Source organism: Narcine bancroftii, chromosome 1, assembly GCF_036971445.1.
Source record: "Narcine bancroftii isolate sNarBan1 chromosome 1, sNarBan1.hap1, whole genome shotgun sequence".
Lineage (NCBI taxonomy): Eukaryota > Metazoa > Chordata > Chondrichthyes > Torpediniformes > Narcinidae > Narcine > Narcine bancroftii.
In genome coordinates this window covers 24,331,441-24,351,735 of record NC_091469.1, presented here as the reverse complement: position 1 = coordinate 24,351,735, position 20,295 = coordinate 24,331,441, and the positions used below count along the sequence as shown (strand labels likewise).

General features: G+C 45.9%; 2 protein-coding genes across 8 annotated transcripts in view; one reads left to right on the top strand and one right to left on the bottom strand.

The window, feature by feature from the left end:
* Positions 1-11,540, bottom strand: part of smc5 (structural maintenance of chromosomes 5) — a 121,857-nt gene extending 110,317 nt beyond the window's left edge. For all 3 annotated transcript variants that reach the window (XM_069922513.1, XM_069922522.1, XM_069922503.1), the window contains exon 1: positions 11,338-11,540. In XM_069922513.1, coding sequence (XP_069778614.1) covers positions 11,338-11,483 — 146 coding nt within the window. In that variant the 5' untranslated portion in view covers positions 11,484-11,540. The remainder of the gene's footprint in view (positions 1-11,337) is intronic.
* Positions 10,637-20,295, top strand: part of LOC138755869 (uncharacterized) — a 134,682-nt gene continuing 125,023 nt past the window's right edge. For 4 of the 5 annotated variants that reach the window (XR_011352603.1, XM_069922624.1, XM_069922616.1 and 1 more), the window contains exons 1-3: positions 10,637-11,147; positions 11,340-11,616; positions 14,568-14,719. Coding sequence is in view for 3 of the 5 variants with exons in the window: in XM_069922624.1 (XP_069778725.1) it covers positions 11,547-11,616; positions 14,568-14,719 (222 nt within the window). In the remaining 2 variants the exon portion in view is untranslated. The remainder of the gene's footprint in view (positions 11,148-11,339; positions 11,617-14,567; positions 14,720-20,295) is intronic. The other variant, XR_011352604.1, reaches the window with a different exon arrangement.

The following is a 20,295-nucleotide window of genomic DNA, read 5'->3' as shown; positions in this document are numbered from 1 at the left end:
TCCAGCGTGGAATGCCACACTGACCACCGGCTGGTTCGCTGCAAGCTCAATCTTCACTTCAAGCCAAAGTCCAGGAACAGTAAAGCCCCAGAAAGAGGTTCAACGTTGGAAACCTGCAGTCAGAAGAAGTGAGAGGAAACTTCCAGGCGAACCTCAAAGCAAAGCTCGTGGATGCAATCCGCCTCACGGACTTGTCCTGTGAAACCCTCTGGGATCAGCTGAAGACTACCAAACTGCAATCCACTGAAGAGGTACTGGGCTTCTCCTCCAGGAAAAACAAGGACTGGTTCGTCGAAAACAGCCAGAAAATCCAGGGACTGCTGGCAAAGAAGCGAGCTGCCCACCAGGCACACCTTACAAAGCCGTCCTGGCCAGAGAAGAAACAAGCCTTCCGTCGTGCATGCAGCCATCTTCAGCGCAAACTCCGGGAGATCCAAAATGAGTGGTGGACTAGCCTCGTCAAACGAACCCAGCTCAGCGCGGACATTGGCGACTTCAGGGGTTTTTACGAGGCTCTAAAGGCTGTGTACGGCCCCTCACCCCAAGTCCAAAGCCCGCTGCGCAGCTCAGATGGCAAAGTCCTCCTCAGCGACAAGATCTCCATCCTCAATCGATGGTCAGAACACTTCCAAACTCTTTTCAGTGCCAACCACTCAGTCCAAGATTCCGCCCTGCTCCAGCACCCTCAACAGCCCCTAAGGCTAGAGCTGGATGAGGTCCTCACCCGGGAAGAGACATATAAGGCAATTGAACAACTGAAAAGTGGCAAAGCAGCAGGTATGGATGGAATCCCCCAGAGGTCTGGAAGGCTGGCGGCAAAACTCTGCATGCCAAACTGCATGAGTTTTTCAAGTTTTGCTGGGACCAAGGAAAACTGCCTCAGGACCTTCGTGATGCCATCATCATCACCCTGTACAAAAACAAAGGCAAGAAATCAGACTGCACAAACTACAGGGGAATCACGCTGTTCTCCATTGCAGGCAAAATCTTCGCTAGGATTCTACTAAATAGAATAATACCTAGTGTCGCCGAGAATGTTCTCCCAGAATCACAGTGCGACTTTCGCGCAAACAGAGGAACTACTGACATGGTCTTTGCCCTCAGACAGCTCCAAGAAAAGTGCAGAGAACAAAACAAAGGACTCTACATCACCCTTGTTGACCTCACCAAAGCCTTCGACACCGTGAGCAGGAAAGGGCTTTGGCAAATACTAGAGCGCCTCGGATGCCCCCAAAAGTTCCACAACATGGTTATCCCACTGCACGAAAACCAACAAGGTCGGGTCAGATACAGCAATGAGCTCTCTGAACACTTCTCCATTAACAATGGCGTGAAGCAAGGCTGCGTTCTCGCACCAACCCTCTTTTCAATCTTCTTCAGCATGATGCTGAAACAAGCCATGAAAGACCTCAACAATGAAGATGATGTTTACATCCGGTACCGCACGGATGGCAATCTCTTCAATCTGAGGCACCTGCAAGCTCACATCAAGACACAAGAGCAACTTGTCCGTGAACTACTCTTTGCAGACGATGCCGCTTTAGTTGCCCATTCAGAGCCAGCTCTTCAGTGCTTGATGTCCTGTTTTGCAGAAACTGCCAAAATGTTTGGCCTGGAAGTCAGCCTGAAGAAAATTGAGGTCCTCCATCAGCCAGCTGCCCACCATGACTACCAGCCCCCCCACATCTCCATCGGGCACACAAATCTCAAAACGGTCAACCAGTTTACCTATCTCGGCTGCACCATTTCATCAGATGCAAGGATCGACAACGAGATCGACAACAGACTCGCCAAGGCAAATAGCGCCTTTGGAAGACTACACAAAAGAGTCTGGAAAAACAACCAACTGAAAAACCTCACAAAGATTAGCGTATACAGAGCCGTTATCATGCCCACACTCCTGTTCGGCTCCGAATCATGGGTCCTCTACCGGCATCACCTATGGCTCCTAGAATGCTTCCACCAGCGTTGTCTACACTCCATCCTCAACATTCATTGGAGCGACTTCATCCCTAACATCGAAGTACTCGAGATGGCAGAGGCCGACAGCATCAAATCCACGCTGTTGAAGATCCAACTGCGCTGGGTAGGTCACGTCTCCAGAATGGAGGACCATTGCCTTCCCAAGATCGTGTTATATGGCGAGCTCTCCACTGGCCATCGGGTCAGAGGTGCACCAAAGAAGAGGTACAAGGACTGCTTAAAGAAATCTCTTGGTGCCTGCCACATTGACCACCACCAGTGGGCTGATCTTGCCTCCAACCGTGCATCTTGGCGCCTCACAGTTCGGCGGGCAGCAACCTCCTTTGAAAAAGTCCGCAGAGCCCACCTCACTGACAAAAGACAAAGGAGGAAAAACCCAACACCCAACCCCAACCAACAAATTTTCTCCTGCAACCTCTGCAACCGTGTCTGCCTGTCCCGCATCGGACTTGTCAGCCACAAACAAGCCTGCAGGTGACGTGGACATTTACCCCTCCATAAATCTTCGTCCGCGAAGCCAAGCCAAAGAAGAGAATCCAATTTATATATTTTTTCTGGTAGATTGAATTTCTGTAATACTTTATTCCACTCTACTCTGTCAAAGGCTTTTTCTGCGTCTAGAGCAACAGCCACTGTTGGTTTCTTATTTCCTGGAACTGTGTGGTTTAGATTAATAAGTTTGCAGGCATTGTCTGCTGTTCAGTCTTTTCTTCATAAATCCAGTTTAATCTTGTTTTACTATTTTTGGTACACAATCAGCCAATCTGTTTGCTAATAATTTCACTATTATCTTATAGTCTGAGTTAAGTAGAGATATTGGTCTATATGATGCTGGTGTTAGTGCATCCTTCCCCGTCTTTGGTATTACTGTAATTATTGCTGTCTTACATGAATCTGGCAAGTTTTGTGTTTCTTCTATCTGGTTAATTATGTCCAGGAGAGGAGGAATTAATAACCCTTTTAAATGTTTTATAAAATTCTATTGGAAATCCATCCTCTCCTGGTGTTTTATTGTTTGGCAGCTTTTTTAATATATCCTGCACTTCCTCTATTTCAAATGGTTTATTAGTTCGTTTTGTTCCTCTTCTTGCAATTTCAGCAGTTCAATTTTAGCTAAAAATTCTTCTATTTTATCATCTTTCCCCTCGTTCTCAGTTTGATACAATTGTTCATAAAATTCCTTAAAATTTTCATTAATATCTGTTAGATTATTTGTAATTTGTTTTTCCTTTTTCCTTGATGCCAATACAGTTCTTTTAGCTTGTTCTGTTTTAAGTTGCCTGGCTAATATTTTATGTGTTTTTTTTCCCAGTTCGTAATACTTTTGCTTTGTTTTCATTATGTTCTTCTCCACCTTATAAGTTTGTAATGTTTCCTATTTAATTTTTAAAATTGTCTTTCCTCAGGCTTTGAGATGCAAAGAATGGTCTTGGTTCTTTGTCCAACTAAAAGAAATAATAAGCATGTAGTTGTAAAGGTAATAATCTCAGCTGCGTAATAAAGCATGAATGTGTTGGAGAAACCAGGTCATGTAGCATCCATAGGAAGTAAAGGGTGTGATGTTTCTTCTATTGTGATAAAGAAACTTGGGTCACTACAGCATCCTGTTCCTTCCTGCAGGCAAGGCCTTCTTCCTTCTTCTCCAGCGACTTTTTAAAACTTTTCTTTCCCCAGAAGTTCTTACTTTCTCCTTCTTGGAAGCCATCTTCTTTCTCTTCTGTATCTTTATATTCTATTTCTTGTGCTCTATTTCTGTTATGCTTTGCTTTTTACTATTTTTTTTCTATTTTCCAGGAGGGCTGGTTTTCCCAACCGGCCACTACTCCATCACTAGACTCCTCCCTGGAGCCTCCATGTTGATGCAATCACAAAGAAGGCTCACCAGGAGCTAATTCTATGTGAGGTGTTTGAGGAGATACGGTATGTCACTGAAGACTCTTGCAAACTTCAGCAGGAGTACCGTGGAGAGCATTCTGGCTGGTTGCATCACCAACTGGTATGGAGGCACCAAATCTCAGGACAAGAAAAAAAACTCGAGGGTTGTTAACTTGGCTTACAACATTACAGGATCTAGACTTCACTCTATCAAGGACATCTACATGAGCCAGTGTCTTAAAAAAGCAGTAATATCCAAAAGACGCCCACCACCCAGGCCATTCCCTATTCACTCTGCTACCATCGGGAAAAATGTACAAGGCCCTAAAGACGAGCACTCAGTGGCACAAAAACAGCTTTTTCTCCACTACCATCAGATTCCCGAATAATCAATGAATCAAAGACATGGACTTACTTTTTGTGCAGTATTATTTTTACTTTTTTTAAATATTATTGATGTAAAATGGTTCATAACATGAATGTTTCCACTCTGATCCTACTGCAAGACACCAAATTTTGTGACTTGTTCATGACAATAAATTGATTCTGACCTCTGATCCAATGCTCTAAAGCAGTGTTTTTCAAACTTTTTCTTTCCACTCGCATTCTTCTTTGGCTTGGCTTCGCGGACGAAGATTTACGGAGGGGTAATGTCCACATCTGCTGCAGGCTCGTTTGTGGCTGACAAGTCCGACGTGGGACAGACAGACACGGTTGCAGGGGAAAACTGGTTGTTTGGGGTTGGGTGTTGGGTTTTTCCTCCTTTGTGTTTTGTCAGTGAGGTGGGCTCTGCAGTCTTCTTCAAAGGAGGTTGCTGCCCGTCGAACTGTGAGGCGCCAAGATGCGCGGTTTGAGGCGATATCAGCCCACTGGCAGCGGTCAATGTGGCAGGCACCAAGAGATTTCTTTAGGCAGTCCTTGTACCTCTTCTTTGGTGCACCTCTGTCACTGTGACCAGTGGAGAGCTCGCCATATAACACGATCTTGGGAAGGCGATGGTCCTCCATTCTGGAGACATGACCTGCCCAGCGCAGTTGGATCTTCAGCAGCATGGATTCGATGCTATCGGCCTCTGCCATCTCGAGTACTTCGATGTTGGGATGAAGTCGCTCCAATGAATGTTGAGGATGGAGCGGAGACAATGCTGGTGGAAGTGTTCTAGGAGCCGTAGGTGATACTGGTAAAGGACCCATGATTCGGAGCCGAACAGGAGTGTGGGTATGACAACGGCTCTGTATACGCTAATCTTTGTGAGGTTTTTCAGTTGGTTGTTTTTCCAGACTCTTTTGTGTAGTCTTCCAAAGGCACTATTTGCCTTGGCGAGTCTGTTGTCTATCTCGTTGTCGATCCTTGCATCCGATGAAATGGTGCAGCCGAGATAGGTAAACTGGTTGACCATTTTGAGTTTTGTGTGCCCGATGGAGATGTGGGGGGGCTGGTAGTCATGGTGGGGAGCTGGCAGATGGAGGACCTCAGTTTTCTTCAGGCTGACTTCCAGGCCAAACATTTTGGCAGTTTCTGCAAAACAGGACATCAAGCGCTGAAGAGCTGGCTCTGAATGGGCAACTAAAGCGGCATCGTCTGCAAAGAGTAGTTCACGGACAAGTTGCTCTTATGTCTTGGTGTGAGCTTGTAGGCGCCTCAGATTGAAAAGACTGCCATCCGTGCGCTACCGGATGTAAACAGCGTCTTCATTGTTGAGGTCTTTCGTGGCTTGTTTCAGCAGCATGCTGAAGAAGATTGAAAAGAGAGTTGGTGTGAGAACGCAGCCTTACTTCACGCCACTGTTAATGGAGAAGGGTTCAGAGAGCTCATTGCAGTATCTGACCCGACCTTGTTGGTTTTCGTGCAGTTGGATAACCACGTTGAGGAACTTTGGGGGGCATCCGAGGCGCTCTAGTATTTGCCAAAGCCCTTTCCTGCTCACGGTGTCGAAGGCTTTGGTGAGGTCAACAAAGGTGATGTAGAGTCCTTTGTTTTGTTCTCTGCACTTTTCTTGGAGCTGTCTGAGGGCAAAGACCATGTCAGTAGTTCCTTTGTTTGCGCGAAAGCCGCACTGTGATTCTGGGAGAACATTCTCGGCGAGACTACGTATTATTCTATTTAGGATACCACTCGCATAGCAGTTTAAGTAATCCCTATGCCATTGGTGCTCTATGATTAGTAAAGGAATACTTAAGATGGCACATGAGTGGAAAGAAAAAGTTTGAAAATCACGACTCTTGTGGTATTAGTTGATAATGTCATGAAATGAATGTTCTGTGTACAAGTGTAATAAAGTTAAAATGTTGGATACTTTCAAACAATTATAACTGTATTATGAAAGATAGACATTTAAATGATTGCTGTGACTCACTAAGAAATGGGTATTGGAACCCCCAACCCGATTAGCTGCAACTAACAACTATCCATTATCACCTCTTCCATAAAGCCATCTCCTGGGTCCTTGGTAAACAATAGCGCTATTCTTTTTCTTTGGCTTGGCGGACGAAGGTTTATGGACGGGTAAATGTCCACGTCAGCTGCAGGCTCGTTTGTGGCTGACAAGTCCGATGCGGGACAGGCAGACACGGTTGCAGGGGAAAATTTGTTGGTTGGGGTTGGGTGTTGGGTTTTTCCTCCTTTGTCTTTTGTCAGTGAGGTGGGCTCTGCGGTCTTCTTCAAAGGAGGTTGCTGCCCGTCGAACTGTGAGGCGCCAAGATGCACGGTTTAAGGCGATATCAGCCCACTGGCGGTGTCAATGTGGCAGGCACTAACAGAGTTCTTTAGGCAGTCCTTGTACCTCTTCTTTGGTGCACCTCTGTCTCGGTGGCCAGTGGAGAGCTCGCCATATAACACGATCTTGGGAAGCCGATGGTCCTCCATACTGGAGACGTGACCTACCCAGCACAGTTGGATCTTCAGCAGCGTGGATTCGATGCTGTCGGCCTCTTCCATCTTGAGTACTTCGATGTTAGGGATGAAGTCGCTCCAATGAATGTTGAGGATGGAGCGGAGACAACGCTGGTGGAAGCGTTCTAGGAGCCGTAGGTGATGCCGGCAGAGGACCCATGATTCAGAGCCGAACAGGAGTGTGGGTATGACAAAGGCTCTGTATACACTTATCTTTGTGAGGTTTTCCAGTTGGTTGTTTTTCCAGACTCTTTTGTGTAGTCTTCCAAAGGCGCTATTTGCCTTGGCGAGTCTGTTGTCTATCTCATTGTCGATCCTTGCATCTGATGAAATGGTGCAGCCGAGATAGGTAAACTGGTTGACCGTTTTGAGTTTTGTGTGCCCGATGGAGATGTGGGGGGGGGCTGGTAGTCATGGTGGGGAGCTGGCTAACAAGCTGTCAGACGCAGCCCATTCATAAACGGTTTCCCCGCCTAAAAACAGCTGACAGTACTTGATTAGTAGCAATGCTAATTGCTTCAAAAGCCTGCAGAACGACCAATGGCTTTCTTTCAGTATCTAGAATTCAGCTAACCCTGTTAAAGATAATGAATATGGAGATCGCTGGGGAAGCAAGCATTTTACATGTGCTGAGAGCCAGGCTAACAGTTCTGCACTGTCTTAAAGGACCTTTTTTGAACTACTGTTATCATGTCGGCCACAAATCCATATCTTTTAATTATGTCATGTACATATAGAAAGAAAATCAATGATAACCATTTTCCTGCCTTTAGAAATGACCAAACACTGACTGTAACACCTCAGCTTGTAACAATCCCCTCAAAGGAAAGGTTACTTAACCATATGCAGCAAAAATGCTTTGAATGAGGTTCAACAGTATTAGGAAGATGACCTTGTCTACCCAACCCTAATTACTACTCATTCCTGCTTGCGGGACTCTAATAAATTCTCTGTGTGTTGTACTTTGTGGTTTGGTTGTACTTCTTGTACCTTGACAGGGCTAGACTATTACACTCTGCATCCTGTAAAAACATAGGAAGGAGCAATGTACCAAATGTGTATTCATTTGTTGAAGGACTCCAGCTCCAAGTTAAGCAAAGCCTTCACTTTCATCAAAAAATTAATATCCTTCTACAATTTCATGATTTCCTTCTTCAGACCACTACTGTTCTATACTATTCTGTGGACTTCAGACCTTTCATCCTTTAAAACTTACTTCCTACCAATCTTTTAGTCAACTGTCCTAATATCTGGACACTGGAGTCAGTGCCAAATATTTGTTCTTAAACACCTTTTGGGATGTTTTACTTACTCATGCAAATTATTCTAATAATTACAAATCACATTTTATGCAGCTTGGAGTTAAACAAGAAAATCTGCAGAAGCAGTGTCCAAGTGCAACACACAAATGTTCTGGAGTTTTTTTTCTTATTCCTAACAAAGGGCCAAATTCACTGCAATTCTACTAATCAGCTTGCTTTTGAACCCCCTCCCCCCCTTTAACTAATTATTCCAGTTCCTACTTCCTTCCTTTCTCCACCTACCCTAGACGCCTCCCTTCCCCCCCACTACCCCACCTATCATCTCCCACCCACATTCTCCCTTTTGTTCAGATATCTCTAATGTTCCCCCACACCTTAATAATGGGCTCAAACACAATGTTGGTGATGTATCTTTACCTTTGCTACATAAAGGCACTGTCTGACCTGCTGAGTTTCTCCAGCATTTGTGTTTTTTCCCTAGACCTGAAATGTTGGATACCCTTTGTGGCGATTGGGAGTTGCTGATCCTCCTGACCACTAGAAGGCGTGAGAGAGAAAATGTCCCAACTCGGGTTAGATGCACACAACGGATATATCCCAGGGGGTCTTGAGTTGATAATAAAAGCTAAGTATACAAAAGAACCCAAGTTTCTTTATCACAATAGAAGAAACATCACACCCTTTATTTCCTATGGATGCGACATGACCTGCTTTCTCCAACACATTCATGCTTTATTATGCAGCTGAGCTGAGATTATTACCTTTACAACTTTCTTCTTCTTTGGCTTGGCTTCGCGGACGAAGATTTATGGAGGGGTAATGTCCACGTCTGCTGCAGGCTCATTTGTGGCTGACAAGTCCGATGCGGGACAGGCAGACACGGTTGCAGCGGTTGCAAAGGAAAATTGGTTGGTTGGGGTTGGGTGTTGGGTTTTTCCTCCTTTGTCTTTTGTCAGTGAGGTGGGCTCTGCGGTCTTCTTCAAAGGAGGTTGCTGCCCGCCGAACTGTGAGGCGCCAAGATGCACGGTTTGAGGTGAGATCAGCCCACTGGCGGTGGTCAATGGGGCAGGCACCAAGAGATTTCTTTAGGCAGTCCTTGTACCTCTTCTTTGGTGCACCTCTGTCACGGTGGCCAGTGGAGAGCTCGCCGTATAATATGATCTTGGGAAGGCGATGGTCCTCCATTCTGGAGACGTGACCTACCCAGCGCAGTTGGATCTTCAGCAGCGTGGATTCGATGCTGTCGGTCTCTGCCATCTCGAATACTTCGATGTTAGGGATGAAGTGGCTCCAATGAATGTTGAGGATGGAGTGGAGACAACGCTGGTGGAAGCGTTCTAGGAGCCGTAGGTGATGCCGGTAGAGGACCCATGATTCGGAGCCGAACAGGAGTGTGGGTACACAAAACTCAAAACAGTCAACCAGTTTACCTATCTCGGCTGCACCATTTCATCGGATGCAAGGATCGACAACTAGATAGACAACAGACTCTTTACAACTACATGCAGCAAGTAAACACAGTCTTATCATTTCTTTAAGATGGACAAAGAACCAAGACCATTCTTTGCATCTCAAAGGCTGAGGAAGGGCAATTTTAAAAAAGATGATAATGGCTCACAGGGTAATATATGGGAAAATAAGGACCTGTCACCCATGTATTGCTGAGGAGAATAATACCAGTTGTGGCAATGACTTTCAGATGAGACATTAAACTAAGGCCCTATTTGTGTCACACTCCCATACTCACATGTCTGTCCATGGTCTTGTGTACTATCTGACCAAGATCACCCATAAATTGGAGGAACAACACCTGATTTTCCATCTGGGCACTCTCCAGCCAGATGGCATTAACATCGACTTTTCTAGTTTCCGCTGACCTGGTCTCCGCTTCTCTCCCCCCCGTCCCGCTTCCCTTCCCCCTTCCAGTTCTCCTCCCTCTCTATTCATCCAGCCATCCCTCTTCCCCTTGCTTGCTGCTGTGCACTCCCTCCCTTCTCCCCCACCCCTACTCTTTATTTCAGACACCTGCTGACATTTTCCCATGAAGGGCTCAAACCCAAAATGTCAGTTGGATATTTTTACCTTTGCTATCTAAAGGACTCACTGGAGTGACTTCATCACCAGCATCGAAGTACTCGAGCTGGCAGAGTCCGCAAGCATCGAATCCACGCTGCTGAAGACCCAACTGCGCTGGGTGGGTCATGTCTCCAGAATGGAGGTCCATCGCCTTCCCAAGATCGTATTATATGGCGAGCTCTCCACTGGCCACCGAGACAGAGGTGCACCAAAGAAGAGGTACAAGGACTGCTTAAAGAAATCTCTGGTGCCTGCCACATTGACCACCGCCAGTGGGCTGATATCACCTCAAACCGTGCATCTTGGCGCCTCACAGTTCGGCGGGCAGCAACCTCCTTTGAAGAAGACCGCAGAGCCCACCTCACTGACAAAAGACAAAGGAGGAAAAACCCAACACCCAACCCCATCCAACCAATTTTCCCTTGCAACCGCTGCAACCGTGTCTGCCTGTCCTGCATCGGACTTGTCAGTCACCAATGAGCCTGCAGCAGACGTGGACATACCCCTCCATAAATCTTCATCCGCGAAGCCAAGCCAAAGAAGAAGATATAAAGGACACTGTTTGACCTGCTGAGTTTCTCCAGCAGGGACAGGGGAAGAGAATCGAAGACCAGGTCAGCGGAAACCGGAAAAGTTGATGTTAATGCCATCTGGCTGAAGAGTGCCCAGATGGAAAATCAGGTGTTTTACTTGAACCACTGTGTCTCCAGATGTTCATGTTTTACTTCTTACCCTATCTTCTCGGTTGGAACTAAATCTTACCAGGAACTTTACGACAACGAACTAGCTACTTTGGTCATAAACATGTTGCTAATTGTGAGATCACATTGTGTCACTTCCCACATCAAGGACTGAATTTCAAAAGCACTTGTATGGCTGCAATGTACTTTGGCCATCTCAGAGAGAGCAATAAAGTTGTACAGGTACACGTGTTCTTTCATGAATAAACATACCAAACCCCTGGCAGTTATTCCCTGCCTTCCGACGGGAAAGCAATAAAGGAGTCTGGATGAAAGCTCACTGACTGACCCGCTGGGTCTCTCCAGCTTCTTTGTTCAGGCAAGTAGCCTTCAAAGTTTTTCAGCCTTCTCTCCCCACCCCCATCTTCCTCTACCCTCACCATCACCTTGTCGGTTTCGTGCTATTCGCTTCCCCGACTCTGTATTAGTGCATGGCACTTCACAGGCTGGAGGGCGTGGATAAACAACACTTGATCGCTAACAGAGGCCCTGGTCTGCCGTTCACTCACAGGAAATTATTCATCTTGATCCGGACGATGGCTCCCTCCACGAACTGATTGCCTGTCATGTCGACCTCCTGCCTGCAGTCGCTCGAAACCCTCTTACTTCCAACCTCCCTGTAATTCGACATCTTGCGCTTCGGCGCCGCCATCATTAGCGGTCGCCAAGTTTCCGGCCTTCCCGCGCAACGGCGGCCGACGTTCTTACGTCATCCAGGATGCGTCGAGCGATGCGGGAGCGCGCACGCACCCTTCACATGACGTTCCGCCCCCGGTCACCTGGAGTAGGTAAGATGGAGGGTTTGGGGTATCGAATGTCTTGTCAAATTTTCGACCTGGAGGTGGGTGCAGAATATTTGGGGATGATGTGAAAAGACGTAGAAAGGTAAATTGTGAGGAGGGTTTGGCTTTTCTTATTATGATCTGCATTCAGAAAAGACTCTTTCTTTCTTTCGCTTGGCTTCGCGGACAAAGATTAATGGAGGGGTAATGTCCACGTCAGCTGCAGGCTCATTTGTGTCTGACAAGTCTGATGCGGGACAGGCAGGCACGGTTGCAAGGGAAAATTGGTTGGTTGGGGTTGGGTGTTGGGTTTTCCTCCTTTGTCTTTTGTCAGTGAGGTGGGCTCTGCGGTCTTTTTCAAAGGAGGTTGCTGCCCGCCGAACTGTGAGGCGCCAAGATGCACGGTTGGAGGCGATATCAGCCCACTGGCGGTGGTCAATGTGGCAGGCACCAAGAGATTTCTTTAGACAGTCCTTGTACCTCTTCTTTGGTGCACCTCTGACACGATGGCCAGTGGAGAGCTCGCCATATAACACGATCTTGGGAAGGCGATGGTCCTCCATTCTGGAGACATGACCTACCCAGCGCAGTTGGATCTTCAGCAGCGTGGATTCGATGCTGTCGGCCTCTGCCATCTCGAGTACTTCGATGTTGGTGATGAAGTCGCTCCAATGAATGTTGAGGATGGAGCGGAGACAACGCTGGGTGGAAACGTTCTAGGAACCGTAGGTAATGCCGGTAGAGGACTCATGATTCGGAGCCGAACAGGAGTGTGGGTATGATAACGGCTCTGTATATGCTAATCTTTGTGAGGTTTTTCAGTTGGTTGTTTTTCCAGACTCTTTTGTGTAGTCTTCCAAAGGCGCTATTTGCCTTGGTAAGTCTGTTGTCTATCTCGGTGTCAATCCTTGCATCCGATGAAATGGTGCAGCTGAGATAGGTAAACTGGTTGACCGTTTTGAGTTTTGTGTGGCCGATGGAGATGTGGTGGGGCTGGTAGTCATGGTGGGGAGCTGGCTGATGGAGGACCTCAGTTTTCTTCAGGCTGACTTCCAGGCCAAACATTTTGGCAGTTTCCGCAAAACAGGACTTCAAGCGCTGAAGAGCTGACTCAGAATGGGCAACTAAAGCGGCATCATCCGCAAAGAGTAGTTCAAGACAAGTTGCTCTTGTGTCTTGGTGTGAGCTTGCAGGCGCCTCAGATTGAAGAGACTGCCATCCGTGCGGTACCGGATGTAAACAGCGTCTTCATTGTTGAGGTCTTTCATGGCTTGTTTCATCATCATGCTGAAGAAGATTGAAAAGAGGGTTGGTGCGAGAACGCAGCCTTGCTTCACACCATTGTTAATGGAGAAGGGTTCAGAGAGCTCATTGCTGTATCTGACCCGACCTTGTTGGTTTTCGTGCAGTTGGATAACCATGTTGAGGAACAGAAATGTCTACTACTTTAGAAATTGGCCTCCTTGTGGCTTCTGAGGATAATATTGCTCCAAATAGGACAATACCACCCCCCACCCCCCCCAACATTTATTTCTTGAACAATCAATCAATTTCCTTCTCCTCTGCATTGTGGAACTTGTTCACACTCTTCTCAACTTCTATTTTGATTCCTTCCACTTTGTACAAATCAACAGTGTAACTTTGGGTCCCTACAATGCCTGGCTTTTTGTTGGCCACATGGAGCTACTCTTGTGCCAAATCTACTCTGGCGCCAATCTCCACTCCATATGCATGACTGTGTTGGTGCTACTTTCTCACCCATGAAGAACTTGGCAATTTTATCCATCTCACCAGCTTCAATTTCACTCAGGCCATTTCTTACACCAATTTCTCCTAAATCTCTTGTCGCCATCTCAGGAGACAAACGATTTACTACATTTATTACAACCCCACTGACTTCTATTGGTACCAGACCTTCTCCTACCCTGTCATTTGTAAGACATCTTCCCTTTCTCTCAGCTTCTCTATCCTCATTTTTTTCTTGAGATGAGGCTTTTAGAAATTTCCACCTTCATGAACTGTGACTCCCTCTTCTGCCCAATTGTTGGTAAAGCCCTCATCACAGTTCCTTTGTTTCTTGTACTTTTCCTCTGAGCCCTTTAATCCACTCCCCCCCCCCCACCGATAAAAGAGCAAAACTATCCCCTTGGCCCTTACCTTTCACCCCACCACCCTCTGCATTCAGCATATTCTTCTTCAACACTTTCACTAGTTATTGATCCTGCTACCAGCCCTTTCTGCTTTTTAAAGGGATTATTCTCTCCATGCCTCCTTTACTCCCTGTCCCTAGGCATTTTCTGCTGTGAATATAGGAGGTGTAATACCTATCTTCCTCCCCACCACTTCCAATCAAGAACCTCACCCACAGCTCTTCCCCAACAGCTCTTTTAAACTCCAGCACCTGGGTAGCCCTCCTGTGACCCAGGTGCGATTACCGGGCAAAAGTGCTAGAAGTACCTTTTAAACTGCAGGGGGACCGACCCATTAAATCACCAAACCAGCAATTTAAGGGGCATCTTTCCCCCACAATGACGCGGTAAGTGATGCATCACACACTCACGGGAACTATTGGTAAGTCTCCCCCACCACCCCACCGACCAACAGTTGCCCCCCCCGTCACCCCCCCCCCATTAGTCACCACCCTCCTGCTGCCGCGAACATTGAATGGCGTTCACTGCAGCGGCAGTTCACAGCTCACCACTTTCTCCCCCTCCCTCCCCAAGGCCCCCCCCCCCTCCGGTGGCAGTGACACCTTCCCTCACCCCCACCTCAGCAAGCAAGAGGAGGGACATGCCCACGGACTCCTTGAATGCCCCCAGCACGTCCAGGGCAGAGGCACATCAGGAACAATGCAAAACTGCATTGGACATGAATACAATTTTTCCTAAGTTTTGCTCAGTGTTTTTGCCTGTGAGGAGTCATGTGGCTTATTTCATATATGTTCCAATGCTCTGCAGGATGGGAGAAGAAGAGGAAGAGGAGGAAACCCACCCGGACGCAGGTGCTAACCTCCGAGATTCATAGGGCTTCTGAGAGATGGAGGACGATTACCAGGAGCTTGACCGTGTGTAGCAGAAGAGGAGGACAGACCGGGATCGAAGTCATCACAGTAAGCACAGTGTTGTGTGGGGGCACAGCACAGCCCTTCAAGATGTCTTGCGTGAGCAGACTGGCATGATGCAGGAGATGATAGACATGATGAGTTATTCTATTCCACCATACCTCTGCCTCCCCAATCACCTTTCACAGTCTGCTCTCCTCCATTCTTCCTGTCTCCTTCCCAACATCCATCCACCCCATCAAACCCAAGATAGCACCCCCAGCAATACCCCTAGTACCAGCTTGCTACCCCAGTGCAACAATACTCCTATCCAGAGAGTGGGGAGGGCACCAGGCCTCAATCTGATGAAGGGAGCAAGTTTTTCACTCCCTCCTCTTCCTCAACCTATCTACAATGAGGATTGAATCAGGTCACTAGATGTTCTGTGGAAGTTTTTTTTATTGCTTCACTGTTAAACAATTTTTTTTCCAAGGTGAAGGTAACATTTTTATTATGTGTTTAACCTTTTGTACATAGTTTTGTACTATTAATGTTTTTATTGCTCCACTGTTACATAAGGCTTTAAAAAGTAACAGCTAGCAAATGTTCATTATTATCAATGTTAAACCTTTACATGACGTTTTTTGTCACCCACCACCTTTAACTGCCAATGGATGTACCTCTTGTACATTTATCATGTCCACTAGTTGATTTTTAACATTTTGCACTGAAGTTGCACACCTTTGTATTGGCAGGTGTGCTACCTCCTTTATATTTGTGTTTTGCACTACATGCCTTTTTGCACTACAGTTGCATCCTTTTTTACTGGCAGCAGTTCTACCTCCCAACAGCTTACATATCTAATGTGCACGATCTTTTTGTAACATTTGAAATTGCATCCCTTTTTATTGGCAACAGTTCCACCTTCTTCCTCTTACATTTGTGATTTGCACTACTTGCCTTGTTACATTTTGCAATAAAGTGGAACTGAAAAGCAATATTGTTTGCCTGATGTTCACAGAATGGATATAATAGCCTCACGGATAGCCCAGGCACCACATGCTGTTGAACCCTGAGCAAGATTTCCCTCTGGCTGAGGGAGAACCTGTTCCGCTTTATTGTTCCACTCTGGCAAGAAGTGACCCTTGTTAATCTCACATATTATGCAGGATTCAACAGGCAATAACAACATCAGACACAAAAGAGGTACTGATGTCCAGACATTTGCTCAAATGCCTCCAGTGACCTTTGAGATGGCCAAAGGCATTTTCTTTTTTAAAATATTTTATTTATTCAACATACATAATGTCAAAAATTAAGAACGTTACAACATAGTTACATAATAAAATATTAACAAATATATGTTGAAAATCTATTTATAAAACCTAAAATACTAAATTCTTGAAACTAAAAAAGTACAAAAAAAAACCCTAATAACCCACCCCATCCAAGCTATTCTAATCCCAAATCTAATATGCAACCTTAATGGATACCTGTACCCAGAGCAAAACAGAAGGGTAGGTATCTCATACTGCCCCTCCTTGGGTCTATACATACACACATTTGTGACCATTCTATACACATGTTGCAAGGGGACCCATTACCTTTGTTTGAGCCACGTGCACATCACTGTCCAGCGGGATATGTTTACTTTACTTCATGTGCAAACAGATACCTATTTGCATCCTCAGCCTTCCTATAAAAGGGTGAGTTGGCTAAAACTCGAGTATCATAGGTGCAGCCCGGCCAACCCACATACAGATAGGTCCAGATTTACAACCGTAATGGGGACCAAAGAATTGGTCATATTTCAGAATGGATGTAGGTCAGAATTGTGCTCGAATATGGTGTACTGAAGTCTTAAAGCAAACTTTTTAATTAGAATATTTTTCATCATAACATTTGATGTTAACAACTTAGAAAGTTTCCTGAATTTGTTGATCAACCTCGGTGAATCTTTCCACATTCTGGTCCACGCTTACCTTGTTTGTCAGCTTTCTGGGGTCCCATGGCTGGGTGCAGCCACTTCGATTCCTGTGCGTATGTTGTTCGGATTTGTGTGGGTCCCACAGGTTAAGAACCAGACCAAAGTTGAGGTACAAAGCACAGGTTTATTTTGGGGATGCAAATAGGACAACAGGGTCAATATGTTAAGCAAACCTCTACGCACATACACACACAATACGCAAGGGGTAAATATACACTTCGGATAACGAGAGAAACCGACAGAAGACTGGGGGAAATTACATTAACATACACATTCAACAGTCAGGATTAGATATTGCATGTCTTCAACCCTTAACCAGTATGGACACGGTTCTTACTACCTAACCTCGGGACTCACCCCAACCCAGTGTGAAAGGTGCTATTTATGTGCCACCAGGAGTCCAAAGAGACAGAATGAATGGGCAGATGGCCCTTTATAGTTCTGCAGGCAGTATTGGGGGGCCAATTACTTAGGACAGGCTGGGCCCCATTGGCTACTGTGGCCAATTGTTCAGAACCAAGTGCAGTGGCTCAGCAGGGGTCAGCTGAGGTGATTCACCTGAGCCATTTGGGTGAAGGTCAGGACTGAGTCTGGACAGGCTGCCTGGATTTAGGGGAGCCAATCGCAAGGGTCACCATGATGGCGTGGGGTGAGTCTTTGACCTTGATTGACAGGTAGTGTGTCCTCTGAACAGGAGCACAACAGTGCCATGAGGTGGTGGGTGCTGCCTCTCCATTACAGCACATGTGTGAGTCTTTGGTGGGTTCACATATTGGAGTTTGGTTGGCACATGTGCAAGAGTTAAAGATGCAATTTCAGTATCGTCAGGATGCTTAACTCTCAAGCATGCGCCAACCAAACTCCAATACACGAACCCACTTTGCATGCATCTACCGAAGATTCGCACATTCACACAGGAATCATGGCTGCGCCCAGCTCGGAACGCCGACTAACAAGGTAAGAACACATATTTTGGCTCTTACATACCCTGTATCCCTCTTATCATTTGTGAAATGCAATGTAAACTGTGTTAATTTTATTTTTTTATACATATACACACACACATTAAGTTGCTTAGGTCATAAGTTGGGGACTACCTTTACACATCTGTGAAGCTGAAACTGCAAAAGCAAATTGTCATATGGAAGACACTCATTGGCACAGAATGACTAATTTTAACCAATTCAAGATGTTCCTTACCGCCAGTCATGGTGAACAACAGCTTAAAGAATACGATGTTGCGTCATCCTGTGGGGCATTGATGGGAATATATGTGCCATCAATGGTACCATCACACATTGGATAATTTTTCTCTGCAAACTAGTTGATTGTCTCCTGGAGGCATGCACCACTTACTTGCAGATCAATAAAATGTTTCATAAGGGTCGACCTCAAAGCGACAGTAACTTGGGATACAATTGTACACACAGTGCAAATACTCACACCAAAGATAACTGATGGATCAATATTCACATGGGGTGGCATACCACCACCACAAAGTGATGGTAAGTAGGACCTGAGGTTCCAGTGGCCTTCTGAAATTTGTTACTTTGTGCCTCAATTCTGGCTTGAGGAGCTCACATGCAAAGTTGAAGGTGCTCTTAGACATTTGAAAATGTGTCCACCATTCCTCATCATTAAATTTACATTCGATGTTTTCCAAGAGCACGGGTCTCAGTGATCTATCTCTTTCACATTTCTCTCGTTTTAAATTGGCATTCAAAATGACTCAGAATAAATATATGTTTACATCTACGACTAGACAACTCAGCCTACCTATATTCTTCCTCCTCCTCCCTGATTCTCATATGCTCCCTGAACAAGCTGTCTTCTTTGGCCAGTGGTTCCAACAAACTATTGATAACTATGTTGATGAGACTTGCCTGCTTTATAATAGAGCCACAGAGTTGCAGGACCAGCATCTGAAAAATCATTATCATTCATGATTACTAACTGATGAGACTTCCTGTGAGTATGTAACGCTTCACTCGTGATGTCACCACTCAAGGCAGGACCCCCTTAAAATACCGGGATGCCGACTTGCTGGTAAATCATGGTGCAGTGGGATAGGCTCCAGAGGTGCAGCACACCTGGTGAGTTTACCTGCTTCTGAGGAGGGTTCACATTGTGAAAGGGCCTTAGAGTACATCTTTGTCAGCCCTCTTTCTCTTCCTCCAATCACTTTCTAACTACTTAGCTTTTATCCTATTTCTTCTCCCTCCCACCTGTCTTTACCCATCACCTGCTCCTCCTCCCCACCATGCTTTTATTTGGGTTTCTGGCCTTGCCATTTCTGAAGGGCCTTCCATACATACTGCCTGACCCACTGAGTTCCTTAAGCTCTTTGTGTGTTGCTTGAAGAGTGGGTAAATTCACTTGGATTATGAAATTATGGCCAGCAGTACCTCAGTCATCATTCCTGCCACTATAGATAGGGCTGCCTTGTATTAATTGCACTCATCCTGGCCTGTACTTCCACTCACTGTTCCAGGTGGTTGCATGTTGGCCATAGAGCTACCGTTATCTGTAGCTGTCTGAGCTGCAGCCTGGAACCCTGGTCTGTCTCGTAGCTGCATATCTGTTATCATCTCTCAAAGTGGCATGCTGTAGGAGTAAGTGTGAGTGGTTTATACAATTTATACTGCTCTGTACAATAATCCAGTGTGTCTTAACCCAAAGTCTACAGACCACAGAATACATATGATTGATATGATAAATATATAGAACAAGATTATAAATTAGACGACAAAAAAAAAAAAATTCTCCAACTAAACAAACCAAAAATCTCATCGGTGGTCTGGAAAGGGATTCAGCTCACCAGACTACCCCTTCCCCTTCACGTCATTGGTGATCTGTGGTAAATGAAGGAATGCAAGGCAGCCTGTGGGTGAGAACCACTGTAATAATCCTTCTGAAAATATTGTCCCACAGATCCCTAAAATCTGAAATAATGCCAGCCCAAAAATGTGCAAACAGTGTTATAAAATGGACTGGAAGAAGTTGTGTCAAAGTGACTGTCTTGGTGCTAATCTAGAAAGGAAAAGTAAGCAATTTTGTGACTTTGCAGCTGGCAGCAGATGAAAGCTGTCTGCTCTCAATCTGGGCAGTAGTCAGGTTCAGAGACATGAACATAGAAATCTTAAAGAAGCAAGCAAGGTGGAAATTATTGTCTTGATCCAGCAATGTAACAGCTACAGTGTTTAATAACTAGTTAATGTTCAGGACATATCCACATCCTCCCCCTCAAAAGATGCTCACAAACTCAAGCTAGCATGCTGGAACATCAGAACCATGCTAGACAAGGCTGACAGCCACCAACCTGAACGTCGGTCTGCCCTCATCGCACATGAACTCCTCAGACTTGACATCGACATAGCCGGTCTCAGTGAAGTCCACCTTGCAGATGTAGGCAGCCTCCAAGAACGCAGCATGGGCTATACACTCTACTGGTCTGGCAAGCCTATGAATGAACGATGCCTATCTGATGTAGGCTTCATGGTTAAGAACTCCATTGCCTCCAAACTTGAAAACCTCCCGACAGGCCACTCGGACCGGATCATGTCCATGCGACTCCCCCTTCAAAACAAGCATCGCATCACCCTCATCAGTGTCTATGCTCCAACCCTCCAGGCAGAACCAGCAGAAAAGGACAAGTTCT